General features: G+C 34.8%; 1 protein-coding gene across 1 annotated transcript in view; it reads left to right on the plus strand.

The window, feature by feature from the left end:
• Positions 1–21,269, plus strand: part of COL19A1 (collagen type XIX alpha 1 chain) — a 312,582-nt gene that overhangs the window by 161,965 nt on the left and 129,348 nt on the right. Inside the window, exon 15 of the mRNA XM_034648272.1 lies at positions 10,279–10,332. Coding sequence (XP_034504163.1) covers positions 10,279–10,332 — 54 coding nt within the window. The remainder of the gene's footprint in view (positions 1–10,278; positions 10,333–21,269) is intronic.

Consider the following 21,269-nt stretch of genomic DNA (forward strand, 5'->3'; position numbering starts at 1 on the left):
AAATAATAGAAACAATCTAGATGCCCAGCCACAAGTAAGTAGTTAATATAGTTATAGTATTACTTTTATTTTAAAAATATAAAATTTTCACAATTTTATGACTATATAAATATTGGTATTTGTAAAGCCAGGTGGTATACTTTTATTGAATAGTTTTGTTGTTGTTTGTTTTGTTTTGTTCCCTGGTGTTTCTAATTGTGTGTTTGCCCTGTAATTATCCTCCATATTTTTCAAATTCTCTCAAGGAGTCTTTTATTTTGGGGAGTCCTATTCAGACCTTTTACTCCATTCTTGGCTACTAGCTTTTCAGGCAAACTACAAAATTCTCATTCTCTGACTCCTTTTATTTATTTATTTTTCTTGGTTGATTCCAAATCTTCTTTTACTTGTCATCTCCTTTCTTGGTTTCACTCTTTCATTTATGTGAATTCATTTCAAGCAAATTATTAGGAGAATATAAAAGGGAGGTAAATTTTCTAAGATTTTACATGTCTAAAAATATTTTTTTTTCTACTTGCACACTTGATTGCTCATTTGTCTTGGTACTGAATTCTAGGTTAGAAATTATTTCCATCAGAATTATAAAGGTTTTGCTAATTGATGAGAAATTATGAATTCTTTTTCTTATGAATTCTTTTTCTTCCTGGTTTCCTAAGTAGAAGGAAAGCAAAAATACTGCTGTCTAATTCACCATTCTTCTCCTGAAACTCTTCATTCTAACACAGGAAGGACATGTTTTCAATTCCCTTTCTGATTGGATAGAAACAGCCTCTATCTGCTCCTTCCTCTGTGCCAGGTGGTTCATGTTCAAATTTATGATCTGTGAGAATTATCTCTTGATGTGTGGTGATGAGGTATTTGATATTTAGAAATACTCTTCTATTAATGGAGCCTAACTTCCAGATTACTGTCCTATGTGAACTCTTAGACATCAAAAGTTGAACATTGACTCTTTTATTGTCTTTACATGTATGCTATTATGATATTAATCCTTCTGAGGGAAATGTATGCTCCTTGCAGAAAGGGGAAAGGCCAGTGGAAGGAAGATAAAAAGAGAAAAGTCTTCGGGGCACTTGAGTGGCTCAGTCCATTAAGAGTTGGACGCTTGATTTCGGCTCAGCTTATGATCTCAGGGTTGTGAGATCGAGCCCCATGTTGGGCTCCACACTAAGTGCGGTGTCTGCTTGAGATTCTCTCATCTCCCTCTGCCCCTCCCCCTGCTCATGTGTGCACACTCTCTCTAAATAAATAAATAAATAAAATCTTAAAAGAGAAAAGTCTTCAATATATGTTTTTAATATATTTTTAAAATTCCTTTATTACAGTATGGAGTATTTTCCCCTCATAAAAGTTTGGTTTTTACCACCTAACTCAATGAGTTGCTACTTACTTAGTCTGATATTGTGTTAACCATCTTCACAGTTATCTGCATTAAATTCATAGGTCTTTCATGTGGTGTGTGACTATCTCTGTACTGATTTATGTTTTAACCCCAAAATTACTCGATTAAGGTTTCCTTCAGTCTTGTCACTTATGTTGCATAGCCTATATACAAAAGTTATTCATGATATTAAATTTGGAATTACATTTGTATCATGTTGTCGATTCTCAGAAGTTATCAGAAGACATTTTAAAGCAACCTATATGTAGATTATTCCCTTTACTGCACTGGAACCATGTGTCCATGTGGTCAGTGACCTACATCAAAACCAGTCCAAAAGTAGACTGTTGTTATGACCAGACTCATCATTAAAACATAAAAAAGGAACCAATCATATTCTTCCTCATATAAATCATTAAGACAGATGATATAAATGGATTCAGTAGACCATTGGCCTACCAATTTTTTACTTGTCAGCATGGTCTTGAGTTAACTGAAATCAAACCGTTTCATTATTGAGTTATGGCCAAAATAAAGCAAATTTACATAACGTTTTTCATAGTCAAGAAAACTAAAAATATAAAATTAACAAAATATGAAAATATTTATGAGAAGTCAATTAAAGTGAGTCAAGAATAATTACCAAATATAAAACTACATGATTTTAAATGATATAAGCATTTTAAATGACTTGATTGGTTCTATTTCTTATTAATTAATGTTGTATAGATACATTAACCTCTTCAGTTCATGTTGTTTTTTCAAAAAGTAAGTACTTAATCCTCATCAATATGAAATAAATTTAATGCAACTTACATTTCTTCCTCTAATGAAGGGCAACTCCTCCAAATAGAAGTAGAGCATCTATTTTGCAATTTACCACATAAGAATTAAAAATAACTTGGATTATTTTGATATCAAGTGGGATTTGTGGAAGAATATAAATTTTTTAATAGGAATTTTGGTAGCTATGAGAATTAATGTTCTCACTATAGCAGATGTACCAAGAGAAGTGTAAAGAATCAGGATCTAGTGGTCATTCAGCCATTCAGTGCCTACTACATGCAATTCACTGTACTAGGTAATCAGAGTGGAAGGGAACTGAGGATACATACAAATTACAAAGTAGAGTATCTCCTAACAGGGGCAAAAATTCTTGTTAGAGGAAAGTTTGTGGGGAGTACAGATGTCCTACAGTTTTCCAGATTCGCAGACTATATGTTCTATTATTTAATTTTTATTTCTGGTGTTAATGGCTGAATCAATAGTGATTGAAAACATGCGATTTCAGAATCTATGTATAAAAAGAGATGTGATTTCTGAGTTCAGAAAACAGAAAAAAGGGGCGCCTGGGTGGCGCAGTCATTAACCGTCTGCCTTAGGCTCAGGGCGTGATCCCGGCGTTATGGGATCGAGCCCCACATCAGGCTCTTCCACTATGAGCCTGCTTCTTCCTCTCCCACTCCCCCTGCTTGTGTTCCCTCTCTCGCTGGCTGTCTCTCTCTGTCAAAATAAATAAATAAAATCTTTAAAAAAAAAACAGAAAAAAGATTATTCCTAAATTTATCTTTGTAACCACATGGAACAATCATATTTCATTATATCTCAAGTCCAAAATTCTGGCAGGACTTTCAAATGAAACTATTAGATTTTGAAAGCACTATAGATGACCTCTATTTTTTAAATTGTTGAAGACAGGATAAAATTGTCCATCCAATTATGGAACCTGTTTACTGTAACTGAAAATGATTGAAGCATTCCTGTGTACACAAATATTTCATAGAATTTTCTTTCTAGTGATGCTTCTTCACATTCTTCTCTTGTCAGTGTTACTGGAAAGATTTGTCTCGGTTTTTTTTGTTGTTGTTGTTATTTGTTTGTTTGTTTGTTTGTTTTAGTATATGAGAGAGATTCTATTGTTTTTTTTAATTCCAAAGACGTCTGTTTTCTGGTGTGCACTGACAACTACTTACGATAAAATGTTAGGCTTTTTATATATAACATAGAATTCCTTTTCTGAATACTTTCACGCCCTAAGGGAAATTCTTTCTTGTGTCATGATAATTCTATGAAATGACGTAAGACCAGTCACTCCTTTAGTTTATTAACATAAACATTCTTGATTCCACTTCTCAGAACCACTTCCCATGACTGAACTATGTGTGCCACATTTTTACTAATTCACTTTTGTTTTTTTTCTGAGGTCTCCACCTTATCAAATTTGTTCCCTTTGTTCTCATATTAAAGGCATGAAATTTTCTATAAAAACAGACAAACTCTGTTTTCCATTTTAATTTTGTACACTCTATTTGAAAGACAGAAAATGTCCTAGTGGTATTTTAAGAATCTGTGAAGATCCTGCTTAATCTTACGTTTCAAGTCTATGAAGCATATTCTAAGGCAATAATCGTAACAGTTAAAATACACTTACTTGCATAACATTTTTGTTGAAGTTGGTTTTGGGTATTATATATTCTGCAACATCCCTAGCAAGGGAGTGCAAATAATATTTCAAAATGAAACTTCCCTCTTTTACTTTAGCTTCTTTCTTTGATTAAGAAGTTATGAATAGGGGCGCCTGGGTGGCACAGTTGTTAAGTGTCTGCCTTCGGCTCAGGGCGTGATCCCGGCGTTCTGGGATCGAGCCCCACATCAGGCTTCTCTGCTAGGAGCCTGCTTCTTCCTCTCCCACTCCCCCTGCTTGTGCTCCCTCTCTTTCTGGCTGCCTCTCTCTGTTAAATAAATAAAATCTTTAAATAAAAAAGAAGTTATGAATATGTCTTGCCTCTTTTCACAAGTGAAAATGTGTTTAAATGCAATTAATCTACCCTATTAACTCTACAAAACATCTGCTGTATTTGTTAAACACTTCAAAATTTTGTTCTGAACCAGTTAATTCTAAGTAATTTCTCAGTTAAATATTTACACGGACTTCCATAATGATAAGCTCTAGCCTGTTTTAAGTAATCAGCAGATTGTCCAGAGAGAGCTATGTGTAGTGTAACACACTGTAATAGCTGTCCACTGGAATTTAAAATGGTTTAGCTGCCTTGGACTATTTTTTACATAGTTTTATCCTAGCCAGAAGAGGTAATAGCCTTATGAATTCCTTTCCCTGTCAACATTTTTAATGTCCAGAATTCCACTTAAAAAAAAAGAAAAAAGCATGAATGCTTGTGTAGACATATGAAGATGTTTACATCATGAATCTCCAAAATACGTTCTTTTTTTTTTTTTAAAGATTTTATTTATTTATTTGACAGAGATAGAGACAGCCAGCGAGAGAGGGAACACAAGCAGGGGGAGTGGGAGAGGAAGAAGCAGGCCCATAGCAGAAGAGCCTGATGTGGGGGCTCGATCCCACAACGCCGGGATCACGCCCTGAGCCGAAGGCAGACGCTTAACCGCTGTACCACCCAGGCGCCCCTATTCATAACTTCTTAAGCAAAGAAAGAAGCTAAAGTAAAAGAGGGAAAATAATGCACAGATTATACATAAGATACAATTCTCTAACTTGAAAAGTGGTATACATCTATAAAACATCAAATAATGGTCAAAGATTTAAATAGGTTTCATAATAGAGATGATATCATAAGTGGTAAATAATTCTTAAATGAACTGTAAGACAATTTTACTTTCGGGTATCAGATAATTGAATGAATACTTTAGATGAGAAATACAGACAAGACAGAAAGTTCTCCAATTTGGTATTTAAGTTAAAGTTTTGAAAAAAGCATGATTAGATGTTGACCAGAAGCCTGTTTCCTACCACCATGACCCAATATTATCCCATCCCAGTGTTTTCTTCCTTATGATCCAATTTACTAAGTATCTATTGAGTCTCTTCTATAAATGTGGTAGAGGTAAGAAAAAAAATGATGATCTGTCCTCTAGGACTCCTAGTAAACTAAGAGAATAAATAAAGTACACACATAATGGCATTAAGGCCAGAGTAAGAAAGAATTGTGGAAGGGTCTGAGACAAATGCTGAGCTCTACCCAAGTTTAGGTAGGCTGGAGCTTAGGTATATGTATAATTTTCAATAGTAAGTGATCAGCAAATTCACTATTTGACTTTGCTAGTTGGAAGGAATAGTAAACTGGATAATTGTAAATAATGAATCATCCCCAAATTTTAATTTATTTTGGGAAAAAATATGATTTGTCTGTAGTTGGTTGACCTATGTTTTACTAATGGCAATGTTGATACTATTTTTCTTTGTAAATGTCAACTAATATTCAATAAAGACACCTCAAAATATTCTGAACGTTAATGCAACATGGCTAGGATTAAAAATTGGCCATGGATAATTCAAATAGTGAATAATCCATTTGAGATTAAAAATAATTCCTAAACTTTTCATTAAAAATCTCCCTGGTTTCTAGACTTAGCAAATATAAGGTAGGGGTGGGACATGGGATTCAGAATCATGAACTTTTAGGAAGCATATTAGTGGGCTTATGTGTGTGAGTGTACCATTTGGACTCTACACACAAAAGGTTCTCATAAATATTTTTAAGTCCATTGAATCCATTCCAAATCAAGTTTAATATTTTTGCATTTTTGTAGGCTTTTGTATATAATTTCTCCAACTAAGGGAGTGCAATTTTGATTATATGTGGCTCAGAATTAATTGTACTCCCATCATGAATATTTGGTGTGTGTATGTTTTAGTAGCTCATGTTTAAAAACACTGAAAGAGCTGTCAACATTTGGACGGATATCAAAAATGTTATATATAAGTTTGACTATTCATGAAATGATAATAGTTTCCTAAGGGTAAAAGGAAGGATTTTAATCTAGAGCCAAGATTGTGTCAGTCTTTTAAAAAATGACACAACTCCCTGTAATTATATTATAATTAATACTTGGTATATTTGGATTTTGAAAGTTGTTTTTCTTATGTGCATTATAAATGTACCATCCTAAAGTTGGCCTAATTAGCCAACTTTCCTTGGTTATGTATCATTTGGCAGGTGTTTTTTGTAAAAAAAACAAAACAAAACAAAAACTGATAACTTTTTTCACTCCTTGTTTTTTATTCCTGCCTAAATCAATAGAACATAGGCTTTCTATGCCCCTATAACATTAAATTGTTCCAAGAACAGGGTGCCTGGGTGGCTTCAGTTAGTTAAGGCATCTGCCTTCAGCTCAGGTCATGATCCTGGGATCCTGGGATTGAGTCCTGAATCAGGCTCCCTGCTCAGCGGGGAGTCTACTTCTCCCTCTGCCCCTCCCTCTGCTCATGCTCTTTCTCTCTTGCAAAAATAAATAAATAAAATCTTTAAAAATTAACAAATAAAAATATATTGTTCCAAGAGTAGATAAAAGAATTAAAGTAATAAATACATATATTTTACTAGTGTTTTGTAGTGAAAGAATCAAAGATTTGAGGAAACACTGAGGATTTGTGATACATGCAGAATTTTTTGTATTAATGCTTTCTGAAAATGAGTTACAGTAATTTTTATTAAATACTGACAACTTTAAACAAATGAAAGCTATCTGAATGAAAAATTATGTTTAGAACTTTTTTCTATTCAAAATAAAATTAGATGTTGAAATTATGCATATTATGACATTACTAAAGCATTTTCTTCTATAAAAAATGAATATATACATAATAAATAATTATAGGTCATTGCAGCACATCTGATTTTTTAGTTTAAAGGTAACCACAACTTTTAAAGAAAAAGGTCAGAATGTATAAATGTGTCCTAAATTTTTAAAAATTAGGTAACAAAAGAATGTTTCTTCTGGAATGGAGGTAAATTCAGATTTGTTTGAATCTTTATTGCTAGATTTCTCATTTATTCCAAACCATTTAAGCATTTAATATATGATAGGTTAATCATAAATATTTGTAAAACTCTTCGAAAATTATTGGCTTTACCCAAAAACTTAACTAAAGTGAATTGATTTTCCAATATGTTCTTTTCACTCAGACATTAATAGGTCCATAGTGCGAATAAGACAGATTCTACCTGTTGTCCTTAGAACTTGGTGAATCATTATCTGCACAATCATTTAAATGAACTCATGATAAGTACTTTAAAGGTCAAGTACAAGGCACTTTAAGACTGATGAACAAAGACATTCATCTCTTCCTGTGGAAAGTCAGGGAAGGTCAGGCTGGGTTTTTTCTTTTTTCTTTTTTCTTTAAATTCAAGTTAGTTAGCATATAGTGTACTATTAGTTTCAGGGGTAAAATTTAGTGATTCATCAGTTGTGTATAATACCCAGTGCTCATTACATCCTGTGCCCTACTTCATGCCTTTCACCCACCCACCTCCACTTCAGCAACCCTTACTTTGTTCTTCATAGTTAAGACTCTCTTATGGTTTGCCTCCCACTGTTTTTATCTTATTTTATTTTCCCTTCCCTTCCCCTATGTTTATTTTTTTTCCCTTAGATTCCACATATGAGTGAAATCATATGGTATTTGTCTTTCAGGGACTGACTTATTTCCCTTAGCATAATACACTCAAGTTCCATTTAATCATTACAAATGGCAAGATTTCATTCTTTTTGATGACTGAGTAATATTCCATTGTATATATATACCACATCTTCTTTATCCATTCATCAGTCAATGGAGATCTGGGCTCTTTCCATATTTTGGCAATTTTGGACATTGCTGCTATAAACATTGGGGTGCATGTGCCCCTTTGAATCACTATGTTTGTATTTTCTGGATAAATATCTTGTAGTGCAATTGCTGGGTCATAGGGTAGCTCTATTTTTAACTTTTTGAGGAACCTCCATACTGTTTTCCAGAGTGGCTGCACCAGCTTGCATTCCCACCAATAGCATAAGAGAGTTCCCCTTTCTCCACATCCTTGCCAACATCTATTGTTTCCTGAGTTGTTAATTTTAGCCATTCTGACTGGCATGAGGTGGTATCTCATTGTGGTTTTGATTTGTAGTTCCCTGAGGATAAGTGATATTTAGCATTTTCTCATATGTCTCTTAGCCATTTGTATGTCTTTTTTAAAGAAATGTCCGTTCATGTCGTCTGTCCATTTCTTGACTGGATTTTTTGTTTTCTGGGTATTGAGTTTGATAAGTTCCTTATAGATTTTGGATACTAGCTTTTTATCTGATATATCATTTGCAAATACCTTCTTCCATTCTGTAGGTTGCTTTTTAGTTTTGTTGATTGTTTCCTTTGCTGTGCAGAAGCTTTTTATCTTGATGAAGTCCCAATAGTCCACTTTTGCTTTTGTTTCCCTTTCCTCTGAAGACATGTCTAGTAGGAAGTTGCTATGGCCAAGTTCAAAGAGGTTGCTTCCTGTGTTCTCCTGTAGGATTTTGATGGATTCTTGTCTCACATTGAGGTCTTTCATCAATTTTGAATTTATTTTTGTGTCTGGTATAACAAAGTGGTCTAGTTTCATTCTTCTACATGGCTATCCAATTTTCCCAACATCATTTGTTGAAGAGACTCTTTTTTCCATTGGATATTCTTTCCTGCTTTGTCAAAGATTAGTTGACCAGGTAGTTGTGGGTCCATTTTTCGGGTCTCTATTCTGTTTCATTGACCTAAGTGTCTGTTTTTGTGCCAGTACCATACTGTCTTGATGATTACAGCTTTGTAATACAGCTTGAAGTCCAGAATTGTGACCAGGCTGGGTTTTCTTAAGATCAGTTTGGCATGATGTGGAGAATGGAGGGGTTGGTGTCTGGTTCAAGTAGGAAGCAGAGGAGCAAGCAGTAAGTGATGATTGGAGCTATAGGAATGAAAAGAAATAGATGGTCCCAAACATACTTTGGAGACGCACCAACCAAACTTGGTAACTGGATGTGAAAGAGAGATTTGAGAGAGGAAAGTACAGAAGATGAGTTTTAGATTTCTGGCATGAGCACTAACAGGATGTTGTGTGAATTAACTGAGTTGGAGGATGCTGAAAGAGAATCCAGTTTGGGAGAAGAGGGTCCTAAGTTTAGTGTTTGATGTGCTAAGTTTCAGATGCCCAAAAGAAGTATTTCAAGCAGGTGGTTGGATACCTACATTGTAAATCTTAGAATCACTGGCTTAGAATATTCAAAGCCCATGGTATATTAGATCGTGACAAGAGAATGCAGACTGAGAAGAAAATGAGCCTAAATTTCCACATTTAAAATATTGAATAGGGAAGGAGGAAGCATCAGGAGAACTAAGAAGAAACTTTCAGAGAGGCAATAACTACTGACAATTTTAAAAAATATATAGCATCATTTTGAGTTTCATGTTGAGTAAGAATTCCTGTGTAAAAGTAACTGTGACAGTAAGGAGACTTGACTTATAGATTAGCAGCACCTGGGATTTCCTGGGCCTTTTTTATAATCTGAAAAAAATTCCTTTTTTTTTCTGTCTCTTGATAATGTTGTTGTGATAAAGTATTAAATAATGTCTATGATATTAAAAATTAAATGTTATGAAAAGACACATATTGAAGCCAACATCATAATCATGTGTTTTCTTAGTGGGTACTTAGAAGAGCTAGTCTCAACCAAAAATGTGGCTATATTTATAGAGTTCATATATAGAAAGAACCTTTTTTTTTTCCTGCTTGCAAATATTGTTACTACTTATTTATGTTAGTTTGGTGAAACATAGTTCTGACCACTTGGGAGTCAGAAAGGAAGGAAGTCTGGAATCTTGAAGTGAACCCTGGCCTCACACCTGGTTTGGAATCACCTTTTTTTCTTTTCTGGGGTTAGTTCCAAAGACAAACCAGTCACAGAAGGACAATTTACCATTATTACTATATTACAGAGTCTAACTTTGGAAGAGCTCAAATCACTTTAAAAGTTTTGTTTAATGAATAAAATAGGTATTACTTTTCACATCATTCTTTGTGATGCAAGTGTACTTCGAACAGTCTATTAACATGTGTTCTTTCCACCCCCCACAGGGTTCCCTGGGGATACAAGGCCCACAGGGTCCACCTGGAAAAGAAGGTCAGAGGGTAAGTAAACTTGGAACAACTGGCAGGCATTACTATCTCACGGCTTACTTATTTCTGAACATTAATAAAAATAAACCCAAAATACAGCAAGCAGATGGGCATAAGGAGAGTATTAACTATCCAAAGGCTGAAATTTGAGATTTGAGGTTTTGACAGAGCTTTTACAATCCAGAAAGTTCTATATACTTTCAAGATTGGCAGCACAAATGTAGAGATATAGTTTAGGTGAAATGAATTAACTGTAATTTGATCTAGGACACATCGGTCATATTTTGGGGTTTTGAGTTAAGCTGATCTTTGCAGAGTTAAGTTGATGAGTATCTTTGTGGAGTTCCTGCCTGTTCATGAATTCTGTAAGGATTGTGGATATTAACTACAGTCTTTAGTTGAATTAAATTATTGACATTAGTGATGCTTTGTAATTCTTCTTTCATTACAGTTTACTGCCTTTGAGATAAAATATGTAGTAAGTGAATAAATTATACTTGCAATAGTTAGTCTTAGCTTCCCCCAGGAAAGGGAACCCCTGCAGCGATAATGGGTAAGCTTCACTTCAACACTTCAGCAGTGGGTCACCCCATTCTTATGGCTTATTGTTATTACTATTTTCAAATCATTTTAAAATCTTGAAACATTTTATGTGCTTACTCATATAATTATTGTTATTAACTTTTGTTACCTTATAGATGAGGATTATATGACTCAGAGTTTAGGTGATTTGCCTAAAGTCAAAGAGCTAATAAAAAGTAGAGTCAGAACTTGAATATGGAGCTTCTGATTCTAAATCCCACATTCTCTTTTACTGTCCTAGAATATTAACCCCAAATCTCTTTTTTAGTCATTTTTGTTTATCATTCCCAGTTTTGTCCTCTGGCAAATAAGTCTTTTGCCTCAAGTATATCAGAATCCTTCAAGTATTGGGGAACCAGTGATATATTTTACCGAGGTTTACCTTTTATCAGGTTAATAAAATCCCATTTCTCTTAACTCCCTCCTATATGGATTTCTGACTCCCAACATGCTGATAGTATTTCCCAGAAAATACTTATGGACTTTCTGGAGGTATCAAGAATGGAACTGAACATGTGTGGTGTTATTTAGTGCAGAGCAAAATGTGGCAAGTATGCCTTTGTACTATAGACAATATACCTCTACTGGAGCTTAAGATTGACCTGATACACTTCTGTGTATTTTTTTTTAAACTAATTCCTTCTACTAAAGCAGCTTTGTTTCTTTGTTTTTATTTATTTATTATTTTTTGGTAGTACAATTAAGATTTGATTTGGACAAAAATCAAAATTAAAAACTAAAAAATTTTATGTTTACTTTTTATTACAAATGGCTAATTCAGTGAACACGAAAGGGCTTAATAAATTTTGATGGTAAAAGAATAAAAGGAAAAGTTTTGTGAATAATGACTAAGATTTATGAATCACCTATAATGTGCTAAATGTTTCACATTATTATTTCATTTATTTATTTCTCAAAATAGCTCTATGAGATATGTAATACTATCATCCACATAGAGGAACTGAGGTTTTTAAGCAACTTGGAAAGGACACATTGCCAATAAGTGGAACTATGCTGATATTTTAAAATTATTTATAAAGCAGTCCTATCTGTGTTCTGCTCCCAATACCTGTATATACAACTGTAGTTTCCCCTTTGGTTCTCCAGCCCCTCTCTATTCAAGAGTTCATTAATCCACTTGATCAAAGTTTAAGTAATGTCAGGGAGAAAAATAGAAAATAACTTATCTAGATTTAGGCTTTTGACTCTGCCTTAAGCAATTAACTCACTGGGGGCAGAGGACCAGATGAAATGACCTTATGTAGTTAATTTCCAAGCTGCTGCTTCTTTTTTTCCCCAATGATAGCCAAGATGTCTAATTGCATCTAGGACCATATTTCCAAGTTAATTTCTATGTTCTGCATCCAGAGGACATTTTCCTTCTAATAACTCTCCTTTCCTGGAAACTGAGTGATAAATTATACCTCCTAGTTAATACCAAATATATAAGGAACTCATGCAATTCAACAGCAAACCCCTAGTTACCCATTTAAAAATTGGCAAAAAAGCTGAATAGTTTCTTAAAAGAAGATATACAAATGGCCAATAGGTACATAAAAAGGTGCTAAATATCACTAATCATCAGGAAATGCAAATCAAAAGGAGATGTCACCTCATACCTGTTAGAATTGCTGTTATCAGAAAGACAAGAGATAACAAGTGTTGGTGAGGACAGGAGGAAAAGGGAACCCTGGTGCACTCTTGGTGGGAATGTAAATTGGTACAACCACTGTGGAAAAGAGTGTGGAGGTTTCTCAAAAAATTAAAAATAGAACTTCCTTACAACCCAGCAATTTCACTTCTGGGTGTATGTCCAAAGGAAACGAAATGAGCATTTCAAGGAAATATCTGCACTCTCATGATATGCAAACAACTTAAATGTGTATTGACAGATGAATGAATAAAGAAAATGTGATTAGACCAACACACATGCAAATGTACACAGTAAAATATTATTCAGTCTTAAAAAATAAGAAAATCCTGCATGGAGGACATTGTGCTAAGTGAAATAAACCAAACACAGAAAGACAAATACTGCGTGATCTTATTTTTATGTCTAAATCCAAAAATGTCAAATTCATAGAAACAGAGAGTAGAATGGTGGTTACCAGGGGCTGGAAGAGGAGGATGGGGAAATATTGGTCAAGGTGTACAAAGTTTTAGTTATGCAAGATAAATAAGTTCTGGAGGTGTAATGTACGACAATGAGACTATAATTAATATTGTATTGTATACTTGAAATTTGCTAGAAGGGTAGATCTTAAGTGTTTCCACCATAAAAAAAGAAAAAGGTAATTATGTGTGAAGTGATGGATATGTTGATTAGCTTGATCATGACGAATAGTTCACATACCAGATCATCAGTTGTATACCTTAAATACATACAATTTTAGTCAACTGTATTCTCAAAATAGAAATACGTAATAATAAACAGATTTTTAGTTCCAATTCCCAAAAACTTATACTCTGTTGGTGGTTTGAGATGGAAATTATAGAGCTAGGTGCGTGAGGCTAGGTTGAGGTCATTATGTCTGAATTATCCCTCCTATGGCAGAGTTGTTTGTGTGTGCGTGGTAAGAATATTTGACATGAAATCTAACCTCTTAACAAATTTTTAAGTGCATGATGATATCGCACTTTTGACTTGTATATGTGGTCAATTTAATGTTCCCTTCTTTTATTTTAATGAAAACTTCTGCCAAGTCCGATGTTCATCCATCCTGTGCCTTTTTGAATCACAGAGAAGGAACTGATCCTTGTCATTGTTAAATTTCATCTTCTGGATTTTAATCCCTAATATCATTCTGTTAGTTTTCTTTTCTAGTGAAATAGCTCCCAGCTTTATGTCACCTTAAAATGTGATAAGCCTATCCTCTAAGTCTTCATGCAAATCTTGAATAAATCCTGAACAGAATAGAACCTGACAGTTTCACCTAACACCAGCAAAGGCTGCCATCTTGATTACCACTGATGTTCTTGTGGCATGATAATTAAATCATGTACAAATACATTAAACTGTACCTCCTTCCCACCCACATTTCTTAATTTGGCTTGTAAGATAATTATGAGAGTCCTTGTCAAAGACTAGCTGAAATTTAAAAAATATTCAAATGAGGCTTTTTAAAAATAATAATGCTTCAAATTGAAATTGTACCCTCTCAAAGCTTGCATTTCAGAGGAAGGTGGGTTAAAGAATAAATTAAACTTATGTATTCTTCATGATAATTATGGAGGAACGTATTCAAATTATAAAGTTCAACCACTACTTTATGCAAATTTACTCCATTTATAAATATGTATAGTCTCAATAGTTTCATAATACTTTTATCCTCTATCAAGAGTAACAGTGTTAGTTGGGGCGCCTGGGTAGCGCAGTAGTTAGGCGTCTGCCTTCGGCTCAGGGCGTGATCCTGGCATTCCGGGATCGAGCCCCATATCGGGCTCCTCCTCTGGGAGCCTGCTTCTTCCTCTCCCACTCCTCTGCTGTGCTCCTTCTCTCGCTGGCTGTCTCTCTGTCACATAAATAAATAAAATCTTTAAAAAAAAAGAGTAACAGTGTCAGAAACTAAAGAATGTAAAGGAATTTTATAGATACTGTTAGGCATGGCTTGTCATTATTACTACCGCCTTTCACAAGTGCTGTATTTATTGAGGAAGGAAGCTGGAACAGGTATTATTGACATTATACACATTTACAAATATTATTTCCAAATACAATCCATGATTTATTCTGCTTTATAAGCTACTTAAAAGGGAAGCAAATTAATTTAAGAAGTGAGCATTCTTACATATTTACAGTTAGGTCCATCTTTAGTTCCACCATTTCTCCTCCACTCAAGAGTTAGGGAGCACTCAGCTCTTTTAGATATATTAATGTACTTGTATGTATATGTGTGTGTATGCATGCACACACACTGCAAGCTAAGACCAGTAATTTTTCCATTTCACTGAAGCTTGCAACAGAAAACAAAAGAAAAATCTATGAATTTAAAATTATTTTTTATTAACACATTGTCAACAAAACTCTTATATTTTGCTTACAGGTGTTTGACCAGGAAGGAATTAACTATCATTAAGTTAATTGCAATGACATATAAAATATGTGGCAAGTCTTATACACCTTACTCCTGGACATAAATGTCTTTAATGAAATCAGAACATTTAATTTTATATAAATCATTGATTTCTTCATTTTCTTCAATGGTTAAATAGACAATAGCTTCTGCTCTACCAATATCTCACAGTTATGGTTAGTTTCAAACATAGGTGTCACAAAAACCAAAAAACAAATATAGGTGTAACATGTAAACGTACTTTGAACAATATCAAACATCGTAGAAACATGTTAATATTACTATTGTTATTGTTATTAAGGCATACAGATTTTGATTGATAAATTCCTTTTCTTTTTCTCTTTGACCCTTTGTGTACAGTTTTCTATAAGCACAATAAGAAGAGAAAAATGAAGGGGGAGTAAACAGAAGTGGGAATGAACCACGAGAGACTATGGACTCTGAGAAACAAACTGAGGGCTTCAGAGGGGAGGGGGGTGGGGGAGTGGGCTAGTCCAGTAATGGGTTTTGGAGGGCACATATTGCATGGAGCACTGGGTGTTATACCGCAAACAATGAATCATGGAACACTACATCAAAAACTAATGATGTACTGTATGGTGACTAACATATCATAATAAAAATTTTGAATTAAAAAAAAAAGAACACTATTTTTATCCAAGAACCACACCAAATTTCTGTTTCAAAGTTGTATTAGTTTATTTTATTCTTTTCATTGGCTTTTAAGTAGCTAAATCTTAGATTATAAAGTGTTCGTTTAATAAAATACATGGCAGTATTCTCTCATACTTAGAAGTTTCTCTTAACCTCAGCAATGTTTCGCGGCAATATATATCTGAGATTTATAGTTTTTTTTTCTTAACCTCCTGATTTTCTTCTTTGATTCTGTCATATATATAATATATATACATATATATATATATTTTTACTTTGTTATCTTTTTAAAGTCCTACAGGTAAAACATTTGGCTGGCATATTTTTAAGTCTCACATCCTTTCTAGATTAACATAATTCTTAAAATTCAACTTATGTTTAGCACTGACCCTAAGACTCAGATGAAAGCATATCAGAGAGAAGTAAGGGAGAAAAGCGTGGGGGTCAAGAGAATGTTCAGCCCAAGATGAGGTCAGAGAAGGGCCAGAATAGGGACCAAGACATTGCAGAACCAAGAAGCCAACAGAAGAGTATTTCAGGATGTACAGAGGTTGAACAGGATTAAAATTTGGAACAAAGTCAGAGGAAAGATGTTGGATTAAAGAAGAGGTGGCTGGAATTGATGCCAGCTGAAAGAGGAGTTTTAGTTGAATAATTGGGAGAGCATTAGAAATGAAAATTGCAAGAAAGGTGTAAATTAGGGGGTGAATTGTGAGGAAGCAGAGACAGCAATGGGGAATCCATTGGAGGCATAAGGACAGGAACTGGATGGGAGCCCAGAAAAGTATCTTAGTGAAAAGTGGAGTATTTCAGACAGCTGAGTATGTTCATAGAAGTTTATATGAAATATCTCAAAAAAAAACCTGGTATTTATAAAAAATTCCCTCTAAGATTTAGATTCCTTGCAGGGTTTCCTAATATTCTTAATAGAATTTCCCAAAATATAAAAGAAAATATTGTTTTAATGTGGCCTCGGATTTTTCCTTTTTTGTCACATTAAGTGCATGTCTGTATAGTCTTGAGATTGGCATAAAACTATCATGGACTTTTTAAAGAAGTCACTCTAGGTCTCTGAAAAGAAAAGCATTTTGCTGGTGAGTCAGCTAGTTACTGGCCCAAATGCAAGTCTGTTTGGTTGGACCAAGATGACACCTCACTCTTGCATTTTTTGTTGCTTGATTGTAATTTTGATCTTGAACAGAAATTTTATGGTAAAAAAAAATCTTTTTTTTAGGGTAGCTTATTCCATAGTGCTAATTTCAGAGCCATAGAATAACCTCATTGTTCCAACAAAGTGAGTTCAGGGCCTGGTAGAAACCACTAACAATTGTCTCTAGTTGGGATTAAATTATGTTACATTGGCTTGAATTTTAAGGTGGAGCCTTATAGAGAAAAGAATGAATAATGATAAATTTTTAGCTTCAAGAAGTAATTTGGTGAGTTGCATATGAAGATGAGGATAATATAAGACTCTTCTTAGCTTTATGCATTGAAACTAACACTGACCTTTAAAATGCACAGCGAGTGTATCCATAATTCTGCTCACTCATTAATTACTTTTATTCTTGTACCAAGAATCTGTATTGTTAAAAGGAAAAAGTCAACAAATTTTTTTTTAAAGATTTTATTTATTTATTTGACGGAGATAGAGACAGCCAGCAAGAGAGGGAACACAAGCAGGGGGAGTGGGAGAGGAAGAAGCAGGCTCCTAGTGGAGGAGCCTGATGTGGGGCTGGATCCCATAACGCAGGGATCGCGCCCTGGCCAAAGGCAGACGCTTAACGACTGCGCCACCCAGGGGCCCCAACAAATTTTTTTTAAATAATAGTTTTAACTCTGGTCCCGGGTAGGACATAAATATAGGGGAAAAAAAGCATCCTCTTTTTTTTTTTTTTTTGCTTGAATCCATATATAAATACATAAATATACATGTTGTAAATAAGATCGTAGAGGTTCTGCATTCTGCAAATAATGGTTCATGCTTATTGCATGTTTCTATATAGGTGACACAATTTTTAGTTGTGTAGCAAGGACAAGAATCCTGTACTTTTGCCTCACACTCTAACTGGTAGGAAAGGTAAAGGAACAAGAAGACACTGGAGACAACTTCTAGCTCAGTGTAATTAGGATCAGGTGAAAAAAGCCGTAGTATGAGATGTAGCCCAGACTTTGAGCACAGGCTACGGCTCAGATAAATATCACAGCTAGTTAATGACAGTGTGCCTGTGGTCCACTGTGGTAAACTTCACTCTAATTAGTGAGTGTCTGCAGTGCACTTTAAGTAGAAGACACAAAGTGCCCCAGGAAGGCTATAACAAGAAAAAGAGGTTGTAACCAATGGTTTTATTCCAGGAATACTTACACAGATCGTTAAACCACAAGGAGCTCTGAGGTCCTTATGCATGTAAATAAAGGGTCAAATGACACCATTTGTATTGTAACGGAATAGCTTTATCAGCTATCTGTTATTTGGATTAATAAAGAGAAAGGTTTCATATTTTTCAAATAGAATGCTGACTTGGATGGCTTATTTATTTATGTGAATAGACCCAAGATATGGTCTCTGCTGTGGAAGAGGCACACCTTCTTATGCAGCCTCCTTTGGACCAGGGACACACAGTCCCTGAGGCCCAGACAGGCAAGTTGCTGCTTCAGAGGATGGGCCTGGGGGCCTATTTCAGGGACATCCAGTTTAAAGCTGAGAGGGAACAGTAATGTCCTTCCAGTCCACCAAATAATGCAAGTGAGGTACAGAAACATTCAACAGTTCTTTCAAGGCTTCAGGCTATTAATCTCCTTAACTATTGTGTATAGTAAGAAGTCCTTACTGACTGTTTTGTGGCTCCATTCCCAAACCCAGACTTTTATGTCTTTAAAACGGAGAATATTGAGAATTTGACCAAAGCCCCTCATTTTTCTCACATTATAAGGGACAAATGTAGATTGGTACAGTTGGTCCCTTTGGGGTCTCCACACATTGTGAAGAGTGCACATTCCATGCCCACACCCTGCTTACCCTGCATGTGGGCACTGTTGGGAACAAGCATTGGCCGGTTGGTGGGGAACAGGGATGGGAGTCAGAGCTGTTCTTTTTCCAGCTGTGTGTTTGGATTAATTTGTGACTTCAGGCAAACCATTCAAGATTCTAATCTAAATTTATCTGTTTCATCACAGCTTAGCCCTCAGGTATTAACATACCTTTATGATATTAAGCCAGGATCACTTTGAATGCAGTCTGGTGACAGGTGTTCTATGAAAGACTCTTATAAATATTAACTACTTAGTCATAGAAACTCTTAAAGAGAATGGAAAAGGAGAAGGTACTTTCCACCAAAGTGACAGTATGCTAATATTCCTGCCTTAGTATCGTTATTCAGAACATCACACTGAACATGTTAGTAGCTATTTGGTGCATTTACCACTGGGAATGTCAAAGACAAAGTTATTTATCCGTTTGGCACACAGTGAGTATATATGTAGGTAGCTGCCAAAACCAAGAATGAATTACAAGTTATTAATCAGTCTGGGAAATATAAACATATAAGTTTTCAGAAATGCAAAACATTTGAAACATGAAACATTTTTATGGCCTACTGACTTTGAAAGCCAACATTATGTTCCTAATAAACAATACAAGACCTCAACTTTGTAAAACTCCATAGTATTTTGAGTTACCTTGGGTGATAGCACCAAATTCTGAAAGCAAGTTTAATTTTATAGCACTTCAGCTTTTCAATATCTTATATTTCAATTTTCAGGGAGAGTAGAGCCATTGAAAAATAAATGTGATGCGACAGTTCTAAGAAAAGTTGGAAATTTCTCTTTTATGGGATATCAGTAGATGTTACAGTACTCTTATTTCTAAATTCTCGGAATAATAGTATTCAGAGTAGTTCTTGAATTTTCTAGAAATAGCTTACTTTTCCTAATTTTCCTTAAAAACCAGTGAACTTTTACTTGGATTTTTTTCATGAACAGTTATAGATACATTTGACATCTCTTTGACATTTTAATATGTTCAGCAAATGATATATGTATGTGTATATATCTGTTTTTATTGTACTTTTAAAATTCTTAACAGCATGCAACATATGCTGTGACCACAATGCTGTTGTTATTTGTAGTTCCAAAATCACTAACTGTGAACACCTGAACACTAGCAAGGATTGTTGTTTGTATTTGCATTGTCGGGGATATTAACAGTGCATCTATGGGACCGTGAAAAAGAATATCTAAAAATATATTTAATGCATCAAATGCACATAAAATTCAATAATATAAGCACATGTCCTTTATATACATTCAATAATTGTATTTTATTCAATAATAATAATGCCACCTTAAGAATATTAACCCCAGAAAATATAATGAAAAGAGCCAAATACCATTGAAGGAACTAGCACTGCACATTCTGCCATACTGAGGGCTGTCACTACACTCTGCACTGGCCATGTGTTTTCTACAATATTCCATATCTCTTGCAAAGAACATTTTAATAGCATGCATTTAAATCATGTTTAAATTTAAACATTTCAGTTATGCTCTTATTCAATCATGTTTATAGTTTATATTTAAAAGAATTTGAAAATCTTATAAATATAATCAAACATCTCTACACTGAGAGGAAAGACAAGAGCTAATCAATAAAAAGTTGGACAAAGAAGAAAATAAGTGAGAATGCCTATTTTGAGAGAAGCAACTACATCTGAATGAAACCTTCTTTCTGAGAGATCTGAAAGCCTGTTTTATTTACTTGAGAAATATTTGAGTGCCTGATTTGTGTGCAGTACCATGGAAGTTGACTTAGGTCAGGTTTCCCTAAAAGAATCTAAGATGGAGTTCTTGTGTACCTGGTTTCCAGAAGAAAACTGTAAGAAAGTGAAGGAAGCAGAAAAAGGCAGAGGAAGACTGCAGTCAAAAATGTGCTTTCAGGAGTCTAGTTTTAGCCAGACCCCACCAGGTAGCCAGAGCACCAGAGAATTTATCCCTACATTGGAGAATGGGGTGAGGCTTTGATACACAGCAAACACACTAAGTGGGGAGAAAGGCATCAACTTCTCAGGTATCTCCAGGCAAGGCAGTTCCTGCAGACTAAGGCAAACCTCTGGAGGGAAGAACAGGTGGAAACCACTGGCAGCCAGCACCCATGGTAGCTGGTCCCCAAGTCTGGCACGAACAACATCTGCACCCAGAGGTGGAACAAACACCGCTCTTAACATCACCAGTGCAGAGCCCTCAATGGTTTTTGAGGAGAAGAGAAGACAGGATGAAAATATTGATTAATATTTACCTCACCATGAAACAGAGACAGAAATAGGGAGACAGAGAGACAGAGTGTGAGTGCGTGTGTTTTATATTGGAACAAATGAGAGAACTATTTTTTAGTCTAATCAATAAGTAATAGAGGGCTAAATGCAGCTCAGGCTTATAAAAATAATGTGAAATGACCAGATGGGACAGACGCTAAGGAGAGAGAATGAGCAGAGACGAGACAATGGACTTAAGTATCAGAAGTGGTGACTAAAGTATCAAATCTGAAATGGTGATAGTGCCTTTAACCAAAGTAAAAAATACTAGAGGAAAACATTCTTTTGAAGATGAGTCAGTTTCCAGCCTATAGCATTAGAGCCGCCAAAAGGA

The sequence above is a fragment of the Ailuropoda melanoleuca genome, chromosome 19, assembly GCF_002007445.2.
Source record: "Ailuropoda melanoleuca isolate Jingjing chromosome 19, ASM200744v2, whole genome shotgun sequence".
NCBI lineage: Eukaryota > Metazoa > Chordata > Mammalia > Carnivora > Ursidae > Ailuropoda > Ailuropoda melanoleuca.